This window comes from Vulpes lagopus, chromosome 6 (genome assembly GCF_018345385.1).
Source record: "Vulpes lagopus strain Blue_001 chromosome 6, ASM1834538v1, whole genome shotgun sequence".
NCBI lineage: Eukaryota > Metazoa > Chordata > Mammalia > Carnivora > Canidae > Vulpes > Vulpes lagopus.
This window is the reverse complement of record NC_054829.1, coordinates 13538897-13552335: the sequence shown is the minus strand read 5'-3', so window position 1 is coordinate 13552335 and position 13439 is coordinate 13538897. Positions and strand designations below refer to the sequence as shown.

Here is a 13439-nt window from a genome sequence, read left to right as displayed (position 1 = left end):
GCTTAAGTGGTTTGGTTCAGCCGTTTTACAAGTCGGTAACATGCTAACATTGGATATTTTCTGCCACTTAATAAACAGTGCCTGGAAACACACTGAAGAGTTTAAGGTTACCTTTCAGCTGCTGGGATTTCTGGGCAAGCTAAGGTTGACTGTAGATTAAGTTATCCAACAAATGTTTAAAATGAACCACTGTCAAAAAGCATCACCACAAGGAAGGGAGCGAGTTGCTGGCGGTGCCCGAAGTCTCAGGTGACAGACTGAGGAGCTTAGATACAGCACACACATGTAAATCTCTGGGTTAAAAAAAAAAAAAAAAAAAAAAACCACCACCACCACAGGGCCAACTCCTCATGACCTGTCTTGGTCACTCACCTCCCCTTCGCTGATGGTGGTATAACATAAACACGGTGGCTGTGGGAGGACTACCTGCACTCAACGGGAGCGAAGTGCTGGAGCTGACGACGGTCACAGGCTGGTTTCTCAGCTGGCCACGTGGAGGAACAGAGCTGCCGTGGAAGCACTTTTGTCCTATACGGTTCACTTGCTTAAGGTTAGAATTAGCGTTTCTACCTGTACTAATGGAAACGGGATTTCTCTGTAGCCAAAAGCCGGCAAGCCTTGGCTCAGAAGGAACATCTGAAACTGCAAGAGGCTGAAGACAGGGCAGGGGGAGAGGATGGTTCAGGGGAATATAATTTATTGAATGGCTTTTAATGATCTACACAGATAGAAATTTAATATTAGTGTACTCTAAAATTTGACTTCATTTAGGAGAATCCACCAATGTGAATATGATCTTATGTTTGAAGCTTCTTCATGCCTTAATCAGTCCTTCAGACACAGCTACTGCTTGGTACTCAGTCACCCGTCAGGCTCTCTGATGCCATTCAGCCGTTTTCTGTTGTTAGTATTTACAAGGTGTTGGGCATACAAAATAGATCAGGAATCTTCATGTCTGGTCAAACCAAACTTCCAGAAACCTGAAGGGGTCTATTATGCTACAAAGATAACACATTAAAATAAAAATTCATAGGACCGATAGAGCATCTTCAACTTTTTCACACTTAGAAAAATATATTTTTAAATAGCAATCTACATAATCTCCAATCTTCAGGAAACTAAAGACAGGCTAAACAGCAAATTCCTGAACGGCAAGTACTGATCTTTGGCAGCGTTAAAGTGAATAGGGATAAAGGTCTAAGTGAAGCCCTAATCCACCAACAAGGAATTTTAATGGACAAGTTTACAAGTGGACCTGTATTCATTCTTTTTGGAAGTCAGCCTATGGGGTGGCATACATCAGATTAATTTTTCCAGTAGAAAAAAAAAAGCTATAAAAATTTTATTTCAAGAGCTACTAAGTTGTTTAACTTGGTAAATGTGACCTTGAACACCAGTGTTTGTTATATCACATCTTCAAATAGTATGCTCTCCCAGTTAACTACTGTCGCCTAAAACTTTAATTTGTACACCACTGGAAATGACTTCATTGTATTACTTTTTCATTAATGAAGCTATAATTGTGTTTCAGTTTTTCAGCTTAGAGGCTAGGACTTCTGAACAGAAAAGGATCGACAGCTCAAAAATGAAAATGTAGTGATCATATACCACTAACTTTGAATTTATTCCTGAATGTAAAACTGCCAGGAGGAAAATGTCCTTTATAAAAAGAGGTTTCTGGGTGCTTTAAGTAGCATTCTATTCTCAGTAAAGCTTGTGTGTATCTCCTTGGGGAAAGCAATGTTTGCCTTTTAAAAACTGTGATCCTCTAGGGTGTGTTTCATCTCCTCATGTAAACACAAGGATAAAATAAGTCATTAAATAATGAACCTTGGAAATAAAATATAAATTCTAAAAAAGAAAACGTTTTGGTAAAGAGAGGATGAAAATGACGCAAGTCGAGTTTTTAAGGTTGTTTTTGAGAAGTGCTGTCTCTTGAACGTCCCTAGCAGCCCTGCCAAGTTTGCACACTCTCCCAGAATGGGGGGCTGGCTTTCACGGAGTACGTACTCAACCCCTTCTGGAAGTAACTATCTGGCAGTGAATGGATTATGGACAGTTAGCCAGTGCATACAGCAAACAGTCTGAACTTATCTGTCTTCTATTGTGATGACTCTGGGCATTTGTCCCTGTTACAACCCTAAATTAGCACCACTTGCCCACGCAAGGTTTGGTTCTGTTGTTTTTTTGTTGTTCCTCTTCTGTAATTCTGGTCTCTCAAGGCTGTTCGTTACATGGAGTCTACTCAGCATCCATAGCTTTCAGTGAGGCGTATGTACACATTTCCAGACAAATAAACTGCAATCCAAAAAAAAAAGCAGTGAGTTCATTATATTTCTAGATTTTCAGAAATTTAATGAGCTTTCAAATCATACCTATATAAAATTTTTCATTAACTCCTTTTATTTTTGTACTTCCGTAGTTTGCACCTCCACCCCCAGGCAGCCACCCTGTTATCTACCTTACATGTTGCTGACTCAGAATCTACAATATACTGATGCGGAATCTCTTACTACCTCATGAGAGATGGTCTGCTTTTTTTTGGGCTGAGAAAGCTACCAACCTGCAGTCATCCCCTCCAGCACTGATGACATGTCGATCACCGCTGGTAAATCGAATATTTGTCACATGAGGTGAATGACCCAAGAACCTTTTGTGCTTTGCCTGAAAAGCAATGAAAAACAAAAGGGCTAATCACAGCTTTATTAGGATAGTTTGCAAAGATGGAGTTACCTGCAGGCAAGGGGAGATAATCTCTAAAGATTTTATTTCAGAGTAAGGGATTAGTAAGTTTCAAAAAACATTTTAGGAACATGTATTAAAAAATGTCTCCAAAATCAGGAGACAGTAGCATATTTAACTATTAAAATTATGGGGAAAGAGGTACTAATCTAAGTTGCTAGTAAAACTACATAAAAAAAATTAAAGCAGACTTACAAATTTTTCAGGACACGGGAAGTCAAATAACTTAACCATGCCAAAGTCATCTCCTGTCACAAGACTGATTCCTGAATGAGATACGCAGGCACAGTTGACATTGGCTTTCTCAGCGTGTCTGGACCAGATTCCCATGACTTCATCCCCTAGAATACTAGAGGGAAGGAATAAAAGAAAATCCATCATAGCAAACAGATGAATTACCAAAAAAGTTTTTTGGTAATTCATCTCTACATCTCTACTTAATATGTGATTTAAAATTAAAAGATGCTTATGCTTTAGGAATTTAAGTTTTAAAAATTAAAAAAATTGGCTTCTCATGGTTACCTGTTATACAGCAAACTTAAAAGGTCCCATTTCTAATAGCTTCAAGATAGCATTTAGATACTGCAATTGCTTCATAGTACCCAGTACGTGGTTTTATTGCCTATGATTAAGCCTCATGTGTTAAGGAAAATATCAGGGCATCTTTTAACCTTGATAAAAGCATGCGACTGTGTTCAGTGAAAAGGAATCCCAGCTGAGCCCATCGTTCTCTTAGGAAGAACTCAAGATAGGTAATAAACTTAAAACTCAATTACTACTCCCCAGCGGGATGGCTCTATTCAGAAGTAGGATTTTCCAGTCTTCCTGACTGACCTTTGGTTCTTACCTAGTCCATGTAGCCCAAGTGATCCTGTCCATGGTGGCCTGGTCCATGACGGGTTTTCCTGAAGGCACTTCATAGACCTGCCGTTTATAGCAACCAGTGGAGACCTTTTGTGGTATTAAAATGGGACGAGAATTCCATTACGTGACAGACATCAGAAGGCCATGGGATGCTAGCAAAATGTGCTCTTTGATTTACATTTCTAACATTAACAACGACTACAAATGTCTGTTAGAAAAAAATGGAGAAGAGGACTGATAGGGATAGGCTGTTAATGCAGAAAACAGTGAAGCATAAAAAGCAAGAACTTGGAAAGCTCTGGAACTCCAGTGTTTTCAGGAAGTTCTTGCCCAACGTGGGGCTTGGACTTCAAGATCCCAAGATCAAGAATCACAATAATAGGCCACCTCAGCCAGACGCCCCTGGGCTGGTTGGTTGGTTTAAGTCCTCTCTCCACACCCAACGTGAGGCTCAAACTCACAACTAGGAGATCAAGAGTTGCATGCTCTGCCGACTGAGCCAGCCAGGCATCCCTAAAACTTAGAGGTTTTATTTTTTAAAGATTTTATTTATTCACGGGAGAGACAGAGGCAGAGAGACACAGGCAGAGGGAGAAGCAGGCTCCCTGCAGGGAGGCCAATGGGGGACTTGATCCCAGGACCCCAGGGTCACGCCCTGAGCTGAAGGTGTGCTCTACCACCAAGCCACCTGTGTAGGCCCCAAAGTTAGGGTTTTTTTTTTTTTATATATATAAATTTATTTTTTATTGGTGTTCAATTTGCCAACATATAGAATAACACCCAGTGCTCATCCCATCAAGTGCCCCCCCCCCTCAGTGCCCGCCACCCAGTCACCCCACCCACCTCCCTTTCTATCACCCCTAGTTCGTTTAAGTTAGGAGTTTTAAATGCATTCACTGACAGTCCAGGAACCTAGTGTGGACTGGGTTCATAGCGTCACTGTACCTGGAGATGTCTGCTATCTGCAGAGAAGTCCATCTGAATGACAAAACTGGGAATGTCTCTGCAGTAGCTGATTCTGTTAAGGGTGGGGCCCAATGTTAGGTCGTAAAAGTCCACTGAGTTCTCACTAGAGCCAACGGCCAGAAACCGGGAATCTGGACTAAATCTGGAGAAGTAATAAAAACATGACAGACGCATCAGATCACATGGAATTGTATAACGTTTCAGACCAGTGACTTGCTTGCTTGCTTCTACCTTTCAAAATGGGTGTGCTCTGGCCTCATATAGATTCATCTGACACACACCGTTGATTGTGTATACGGAGAGAATATAGTATGTGTTATGTAAAACAAAAATATTTTCCTTTAATTTTAGGTAGCTCCTGAATTTACATCTGATTTCTTTAAAAATAAGTTTTGAGCTTGTTAAGCTCAAAGTAGCTTATAAGCTACTAATAAATACGTAACTCTTAAGTTACAGAACACCGAATTTACCAAGGTAGGTAAACTGGTATCTCGACACCTGGTATCTTCACAGCAAAAACACAGACCAGCTTCATTCAACTCAGGTTAGCAGGGGAAGGGACACTACCTGAAGCTTAGAGGTTATCGTAAGACACATACGTGTCTTGTGGTCATGGGAAATAGGGGACAATTCAGTTGAGCTTCTTTAGGGAAACGGGGGGCCTGTAAGAGGTTTATATATTAAAATTTTGAGGAAGGTTTCATACGTAAAAGAGTTTTACTAATGAAGAGAGTGCAAGCTTTTGACAGAACGGGATTCACTAACTGATCTTGACCATACAGAAGTACTCAGTAAATGGCAGCCACTGTCTCCATGAACTTAGGCACTGGACCAGAAAGGCTCAAGAAAGGGCTTATTGTTAGTTTTTTTTTTTTTTTTTAAGATTTTATTTATTTATTTATTCATGAGAGATACACTGAGGCAGAGACACAGGAAGAAGCAGGCTCCCTATGGGGAGCCCAATGCGGGACTTGATCCCAGGACCCGGGAATCATGACCTGAGCTGAAAGCAGATGCTCAACCGCTGAGCCACCCAGGCGTCCCCCCCCATCCCCGCTTTTTTTTTTCTTCTTAAATTTTATTTTTGAGAGAGAGCAAGCAAGTGAGCAGGAGAGGAGCAGAGGGAGGCAGAATCTCCAGCAGACTCCCTGATGAGCGTGGAACCCAGTGCAGGGCTGGATCCCAGGCCCTGACATACAACCTGACCTGAAACCAAGGGTTGGACACTTAGCCGACTGAGCCACCCAGGTGCCCCTAGGTTCAAGTAAAGTTTAGTTTGATTTCAGACTTGGGTACAGATGTTTGATGAGTATTAAATTTTTTTAAAGATTTTATTTATTTGAGAAGGAGTTGGGATGGGCAGAGGGAGAGAGAGAAACAGGCTCCCTGCTGAGGGAGCCCAACGAGGGGCTGCATCCCAGGACCCCAGGATCATGACCTGAGCCAAAGTCAGACGCTTGACCCAACTGAGCCACCAGGGTGGTGCCCTGACGTGTACTGATGAAATGAATGATTATATATTCCATTGAGAGCTGGGGTTATAATTTTAGTTTCCAGGCTGACAACTCAGGATGAATGGCTCTCCTCAGTACAGTGGACATATTCTTGGAAGGACATGTTCTGTGGTACTTACTCCAGATATTCCCTGAGTTCATGTGGCACTGTGGTTGGTGTCACTGGGTTGATAATTTTAGCAAGCAGTAAATAAGTATAAAAGAGCCACATTTCAGGGTCCAATTTCTGATGTCTTTAAATGCGATAGGCATTAAGGACCTGTTTTAAAATGTAACCTGGGTCATTTAAGAACATATATACTAAAAATTCTATTCCATTTATTGACTAACCTGATATCATGGATTGCACATCGTCTATCTCTCTTCTTTCCCCATATTTTTAGAGAGCTCACCAGTAAAATAATAAATTCTCCATTTTTCATTCCAATAGCCACCATTTCCCCTTCAGGGCTGTAGCACACGGTACGAGCAGCATGTCCCAAATTCACTTTGTTTAACATCTTCTGCATAAGAACCAAGAGTTATAGAGAACTACATTAAATAGAGTGCTTAAAGTAAACTGGTTTCTCTTCAAAATTCTCAACATAATTCTCAAATAGTTCTTCACGTGTTGGCAATTTAGGACTTCCATTGTCCTTAGAAATTGTAACTTTAAGAAAGAAAACTCTGTACCTACTTTATCAGCAATATCCCAGAGTCTCACTGTCCCATCTTCTGCAGCAGAAAGGAAAAAATCTCTGGAAGGATGTGTCACCAGTCCCCATATGGGTCCATCCACATGGCCATTAACTAAGATATTACACGCTGCATTTTTCTCTCCAACTTCAATTATCTCAGCATTCCTTGTCCCAACTAGGATCTTGCCCTGAAACACAAATGGGACCCAATACATCTACTGTGATACAAAATCACTTTCAATAACAGGAAGGACCCTACTGACCTCCTTTCAGAGAACTTTCTGCTTTGCATAATCTAGTAGCAAGCCAGTCATTAGCTCATGTGGTTTTCTTTGACTAGAGGCAATGTGCAGGAGCACTGGGCTGGGCTGTATGTCAGAGTCCAGGCTCTAAGATAATACACCTGACTTTTCTAGTCAAAGTTTTGACTTTGATTCTATTTATCTGAAGATCTCCAAGGAGGTGTAAGTGCACTGGGATACAGGAAGAAAGTACTGGATTTTAGTTAAAAAGTAAGTATAAATAAAGGTAAGCTTGACTAATATATGGACTGAGGGTAATACATGTATATGATTTATAAATATGCTCATTGCAAGTACATGCATGAGCCAAATTTTTTTTAAAGGAACGGATGTTTAAAAAAAAAACAAAACCAACCAGAGGGGGGTGCCTGGCTGGCTCAGTTGGCAGAGCAAGCGACTCGATGTCGGGGGTCATGAGTTTAAGCCCCACGATGGGGGTAGAGTACTTAAAAAAAAAAAAAAAAAGATAGCTGCTCTAATCAAAATGAGTCAACTGGCAAGAAATTTACTTCTGCCCTCCACAGTTGAATTGGCAGATTCAAGAACTACAGAGGTAAATCGACTTTAGGCAGAAGTGCAGCTTCCTGCCGTCTGCCTGGTGCCGGTGTGGACCACACGGCAAGCAGCGGAGGCAGAGGCCAGCCGGCAAGCAGACTCATCCTGAGATTTCATCAAGTTCCAAAGGGAGAGACAACCCCAAGAATAACTGTCCTCTACTTCCTGCCGCACCATAATGGCTCAAGGAACATCTTACTTTGCCTCTGCACACAGAACGAACACAATCAGTGACTTGTCCTGTCTCGAGCCTGAAAGCACGGCATCGCCTCAGCTCCTGGTCCCACAGTTTGACTGCTCCTCCTTCTTTCGACCTAATAACAACCCAAACCAAAAGGAGCATTTGTTATTAGCTATTCCAAATAATTTTTGAAATACTAAATTATAAGCAGAATAGTGAAAAAAAAGGCCATGATATTCACTTTTTATAGCAATTTTAAGATACACTGTATTCCAGTCATCATGTTTAAGCAGATTTTACTTTACTTTTACTTCATTTTTCTGACATGAGCATAATCTTATTTAGCTCCCACCTCCCATATGATTAAGGCAATGTGTAAAATGATGTATAGCGTTAACATGATAATGAGAACATGAGTCTAGATATGCGATCAGAGATGCTACAGCCACGACTGAAACCCGCACTGAAAGTGCGCAGAGAGGTGCGGGCTGCAGGGCTGCGGGGACCCCAGCGCCAGAGCGATATGGAAAAGACAGGATACAACCCACTTATGGTTTTTCACTTGGAAGAACTGAAAAGGGTACAACTTTATTTTCTGTAAGATGAACTGTTTTGTCTCAGGACAAAAACATGCCTGTGCACCGCAAGAGTCTTCCTTCACATGGGAGACAAGAGCTGCTACATTTGTGTTTCATATATGTGTCTCCACTCAGTCCTGACTGGAAAGGTTCTTACTTCTTGGACATGGAAACACCGCATTTACTGGAAAGGACTATGTTGGCAGAAAAATCTATTCTAAGTATTTAGCTCCTGAGAGGTTTTCAAAGCGAAACTCAGAAAAAGGCCTTTCCTCAGACTTAAATTTTGAAGCCTTGTATTACACGATTTTATGTAACAAGTTTGCCTCAAGGAAAAGCAAACAAGGCATTTAGTTTGTAGCACACCCTCGTCCTCTTCTGAGGCGGCAAGCAGTAGGCACCCTGCCCATCAGTGTCCGTTTGGACAAAAGACAAGACAGAGGGCAGCCAAGGTGCATCCTGTGTTTGAGGGCAAAATTCTTCCATGGGTCCCCTCTTATCCAGCAAATACTTGTACAGGATACAGACATTAAGAAGATCTGCTCTCTGCCTGCACCATAACTACCTCGGAGAAATTCTCAGCCTGATTGTTGGGGTCTAGGCTTCTCCACAACATGAAAAAAAATTTCAAGTGACTTTGGACCACAAATTAATAATCAATACGGCAGCATGTAGGAGGCAATAAACGCGAAGCACAGGAGGAAGAAGTTCAGAGAGGACAACGTGCCTGGCCTAGAAAACACTGGAATAACGAACTGCAAACCCCAGGCAGCCCCTGAAGCACAAACGCACACACAGTGAGGCCATGCACAAGAGGAGGACTCACGGCCTTTCCTTGCCGCCAGTCACGATGAGTCCGTCCCGGAGGGTGGTGTACATGGCAAACACGGGCCCGTTGTGAGCTCTGGCCACGATCCTACACAGTATGTGATCTTTCCACACACAGACATCTCCACTGATGGTACCTGTAAACGTCAAGTTATTCTGAAAAGGAGTGGGGAAGGGGGAGACAGACTCATCAAAAGTTCAAATAGAGATGAAACAGACGCAATTCTCTACTGTAGCAGGGCCTACCTCCCAGACGGCACGGCGGGGTGAGGCTGGGGCCACAGTGGGCCGGAGCCAGAAAACCCCAACTCGAGGCCTGGCTTCGTCAGGGCCTGCTGTCCTCCTCTGCTGCAAATTCACTGGCCTAGCCTCCTCGCACAAGCCTTGGCACTTCTAGAAGAATCAGCTTTTTCACGCTGATAAAGCTTGAGGGAGTTCAGCTCGCTGTCCCTTAGGTCTAAAATATTATCATTCTGGTTTATATGGTCCCTGTGGGCTGCTTCCCTCCAGCTGCCCAAGGAATAATGTGCAGTCATTAGTAATGGGGAGTGTAAAGAAGGGTAGGAAGTGAAAATAACTTTCCATGAGATCTGATAAAGTATTTTGTCACAGAAAGTAAAACCATAAATAGAGCAAAGTTGTGGGAATTTTTAGATTTGACTAATTCATGAAGTTACATATATAAAATTAACATTTGCCATGACTTCTTAAAATCAAAATAGCAAAGTCAGTGAGATACAAAATAAGATAAATTGGATAAGTACCAAAAGTAATAGAGCTTCAGATCATTCTGAGAATTGCAATTCTGATCTAGTTCATTTATGTGGAGACTGGAGAAATTAAATTCTGCATATTTGCTATTTTCATCCATTTCAGTTTCACTTTTAGAGCAACTGGTACAAGATCTTTCACCAGAAACAGCATGGAGAGAAGCGGTAGGAAAATTTTGAATTACAACAAAACAAAGATTTTCTTTAATCTTTTTGAAAATATTATATAGTTGGTATGTTTAATTTCCCTACAACAATTTTTTTAGAGTTAGTCTCTACCCAGGATGTGTGGCTGGAACTCTGGACCCCGTGATCATGAGTCCCAGGCTCCACCGACAGAACCAGCCAGGGCCCCTCCCTACAACAATTTAATGTGACTTCAAATTCCTCAGCATTTACATATTTTCTTTGTACTTCATATTTGGATGACAATAATGACAGTTGTCATCTGGAAGCATCATAATCCATGCCTTATCTGCAATTAGAAAGTAAGTGCTTCAGCTGTAAATACCAGTATTTTACTTCCCTTGCTCTTTTACGGCCCCGAGACAAACAAGATGCCCAAAAAGACCTAAATTGGACATCAACCCATCTCAGTAAACACTCTGACTGCACTGTTGCTTCAAACATGAGTCAATTATGACTAATATTTTACTCTTCAAGTTTATTTTCTTTTGGGAATGGGCAACTGGCTAGATAAGGAATTTTATACATGAAGAAAGTTAATCTACACGGACAAATTAAATGTCAGAAGCATTTGAATATGCGAGTTCTTCTTCTGGAAAGGAATTACTGATCTTATATAATGAACGCCCAAAATGTTTAATAGAAGTTTGACATGGTATGACCAAAGTTTTCAATTTTTTCCCCCTCAAAAACGTGTGCTTAAAGGTTCTAAAAGTATAATTTTCTTCATGTATTACGTACCCAGATAAACACGTTAGTAAGGAAATCCACTTAGGTTTCTGATGCACCAAAGGATTTAAAAAGCCTGGCCAGGGCGCAGGGTATTAGAGGAAAGAGATGTGGATTGTGAACCACCAGCCCAGATGGGATGGAGGAGGGGAGGGACAGCTTTCTCTAGAACACTCCCTGTGAAGGCCAGGAACTGTTCTCTTTCCTCCTCGGTGAGCGGTGAGTGGCACCAGCCCAGAGCACTTCCAACTATGTGCTAAGCAGTGAATTAAGATGATAGATAAAAAGGAAATCCTAAACCCAAGTACCACCTTACACAGTAGAAAATTCCATTTCTTGATTCATCTTTCCATATTCTGACAAATCTCTAGGATTATGAGGAACTACCAGAGGGCAGAAATTTTAGGAGATTTAGAGGGACAGTTACAAGATTAAGGAAGGCTTTTAAGAATGCCAGTGGCCTAAAGACTCAAATATTTCATTATAATTCTTCTCCCTCATTAATGTTCTCTCCCACTCCCAGATTTCTGAAAGTATCAGATTACTTCTATCAGTACAGGAAGGTGAAAGCATGCATGACCAGGACGTATGCAACAATTAGTGGGTCCCAATGCCACTGAACGAGGTTATGGTGGCTTATCTATCTAAAGTAAGTAAACCCAAAGTAGTCCAATTTCTGTAACTCTGAGATACACTAGCACAGGCATTTCAAGAGACATACTGCACCAAATGCCACAGCGAGCATGGTCTGCATCCGGGCATCCTCCACTGCACTCAGGAGCCCTTTTTTGCTAAGAAGAGCCCTTCCGGCCAGTGTCCAGAACTTCACGTGTTTGACTCCCACAGAGACAAACTGGGAATCTGAATCTGGTCGGAATTCTGCCACAAAAATACGTTGGTTGTGACCAGCTCTGCTGGCAATTTTGGCACCTGACAAAAAAGAGACAACAGAATTATCAAGGTTAGTATAGGAAGCTAATTGTTACAAGATTAAGCAGTTATTCATATAGTTCAAAAACCAAATACTTCTAAGGGAGCATGTCCCTTGCACGGCTACCAGCAATCACAGGACAACTGCCGGGGGAGAGGGTCCTTTCACATATTTTCTCAAGGGATATGTGTGTCAATGGGAGCTTTATTATCACAGAAGGGCCATCCTTGATTTTGGGAATCACAGCTTACCTTCTTCTGTGTGGCTCTGTGAACTTCACTTTTTATAGCAGCTATATATATAACTGAAGAGTTTTGTCTAAAGTGCAAGTAATATTACCTTATTGATCTTTATTGTCACTTACAATATACTTCATTTCTGATCTTATTACCCTCCATAACAAATCAAACAATAATTAGCAAAGAGACTTATGTATGGTTTCTTACTGAAAAGAGAGAGCAGTAAATCATGTATACTATTAATAACTTTCATTAATTTATGTTTTGTGAGCTTCTTTCACTGAGTTTTTAAAGTGGAACATACCAACAGTAACATCAACTGTGTACTGTGTATTGTGTAGGGCTGAAATGAAAAATGATTTCAATCACCAAGTTTAGGCAAATATTAGAGAATGCACATTACCCTAGTATTCTTATTTTTAAAAATTATGAAGGAAAAAAGAACCCTACCTTCCTGCCATCTCCAAATGGTAATAGTATGTTCTGGGTCTAGCCCCACAGACAGCAAGAGTTTGCCAGTAGCACTGAAGCTGACTGAACACACGCCCTTTGAATGGTAGCATCTCAGTATAGATAAAGTCTGCTTGTTCACTGCATCCCAAATGTGGATAGAAGGAGCTGTAGCTAAATAAACATAAAATCCAAAAGTTGTATTATGCCTATTATAAATGTTTCCATTTCCGTAGCTGACGCATATTTTCTGAAATATGGAAAAGTCTGTACCAAATGAAGACTGTGTACTTAAAAATAGCTCAAAACTAAGACCAACCCCCCCCCCCCAAAAAAAGAAACAGATTCATAAACACAAAGAGCTGATAGTTGCTAGAGGGTAGGGTGGTAGGGGGATGGACAAGATGGAGGAAGGGGTGGAAGACAGAGGCTCCTGGTTAGGAGTAAATCATGGGATGAAAGACAACATGGGGAGCAGGGTCAGTGGTGCTGTAATGGCATCGCATGCTGGTGACAGGTGTCAGCCACACTCATGGTGAGCACAGAATGTATTGTCCAGTCATGATACCATATGCCTGAAACTCGTGTAACACAATGTGTCAACTATACCTCAATCAAAAAAATAAATAAAAGTAAAGAAAGAAAAAGAAAGAGGAAGGAAAGGAAAAAGTATAGGGTACTTATTCAGGCAATAGATCAAATTGCACTTTTGAGAAAATAACACTTAAACAAGAAAATTAGGCAATCACAAACCTTAAACTACTAAACTACTTAAACTACTAAAAAATAATGCATGTTTTACATGTGTTAAATCTTTATGTAATTATGTGGAGAAATATACAAATATACAATAATTAAAAATCAAATTATATTCAGTTATCTGCTATCTTTGTTACTGAACATTAGTTATAATGTTATTCAATATCT

General features: G+C 41.0%; 1 protein-coding gene across 7 annotated transcripts in view; it reads right to left on the bottom strand.

Moving 5' to 3' along the window:
• Positions 1–364: 364 nt before the first annotated feature.
• The window catches only part of EML5 (EMAP like 5), a 183838-nt gene continuing 170763 nt past the window's right edge, over positions 365–13439 (bottom strand). For 3 of the 7 annotated variants that reach the window (XM_041758309.1, XM_041758310.1, XM_041758311.1), the window contains 11 exons: positions 12513–12686; positions 11614–11822; positions 9206–9363; positions 7820–7934; positions 6763–6951; positions 6417–6589; positions 4552–4714; positions 3590–3693; positions 2938–3091; positions 2564–2664; positions 365–2298 (listed from right to left, as the gene is read on the bottom strand). In XM_041758309.1, the coding sequence (XP_041614243.1) occupies positions 2262–2298; positions 2564–2664; positions 2938–3091; positions 3590–3693; positions 4552–4714; positions 6417–6589; positions 6763–6951; positions 7820–7934; positions 9206–9363; positions 11614–11822; positions 12513–12686 (1577 nt within the window). In that variant the 3' untranslated portion in view covers positions 365–2261. Of the gene's footprint in view, positions 2299–2563; positions 2665–2937; positions 3092–3589; positions 3694–4551; positions 4715–6416; positions 6590–6762; positions 6952–7818; positions 7935–9205; positions 9665–11613; positions 11823–12512; positions 12687–13439 lie in introns of those variants that run through there. The other 4 variants (XM_041758312.1, XM_041758313.1, XM_041758314.1 and 1 more) reach the window with 4 other exon arrangements.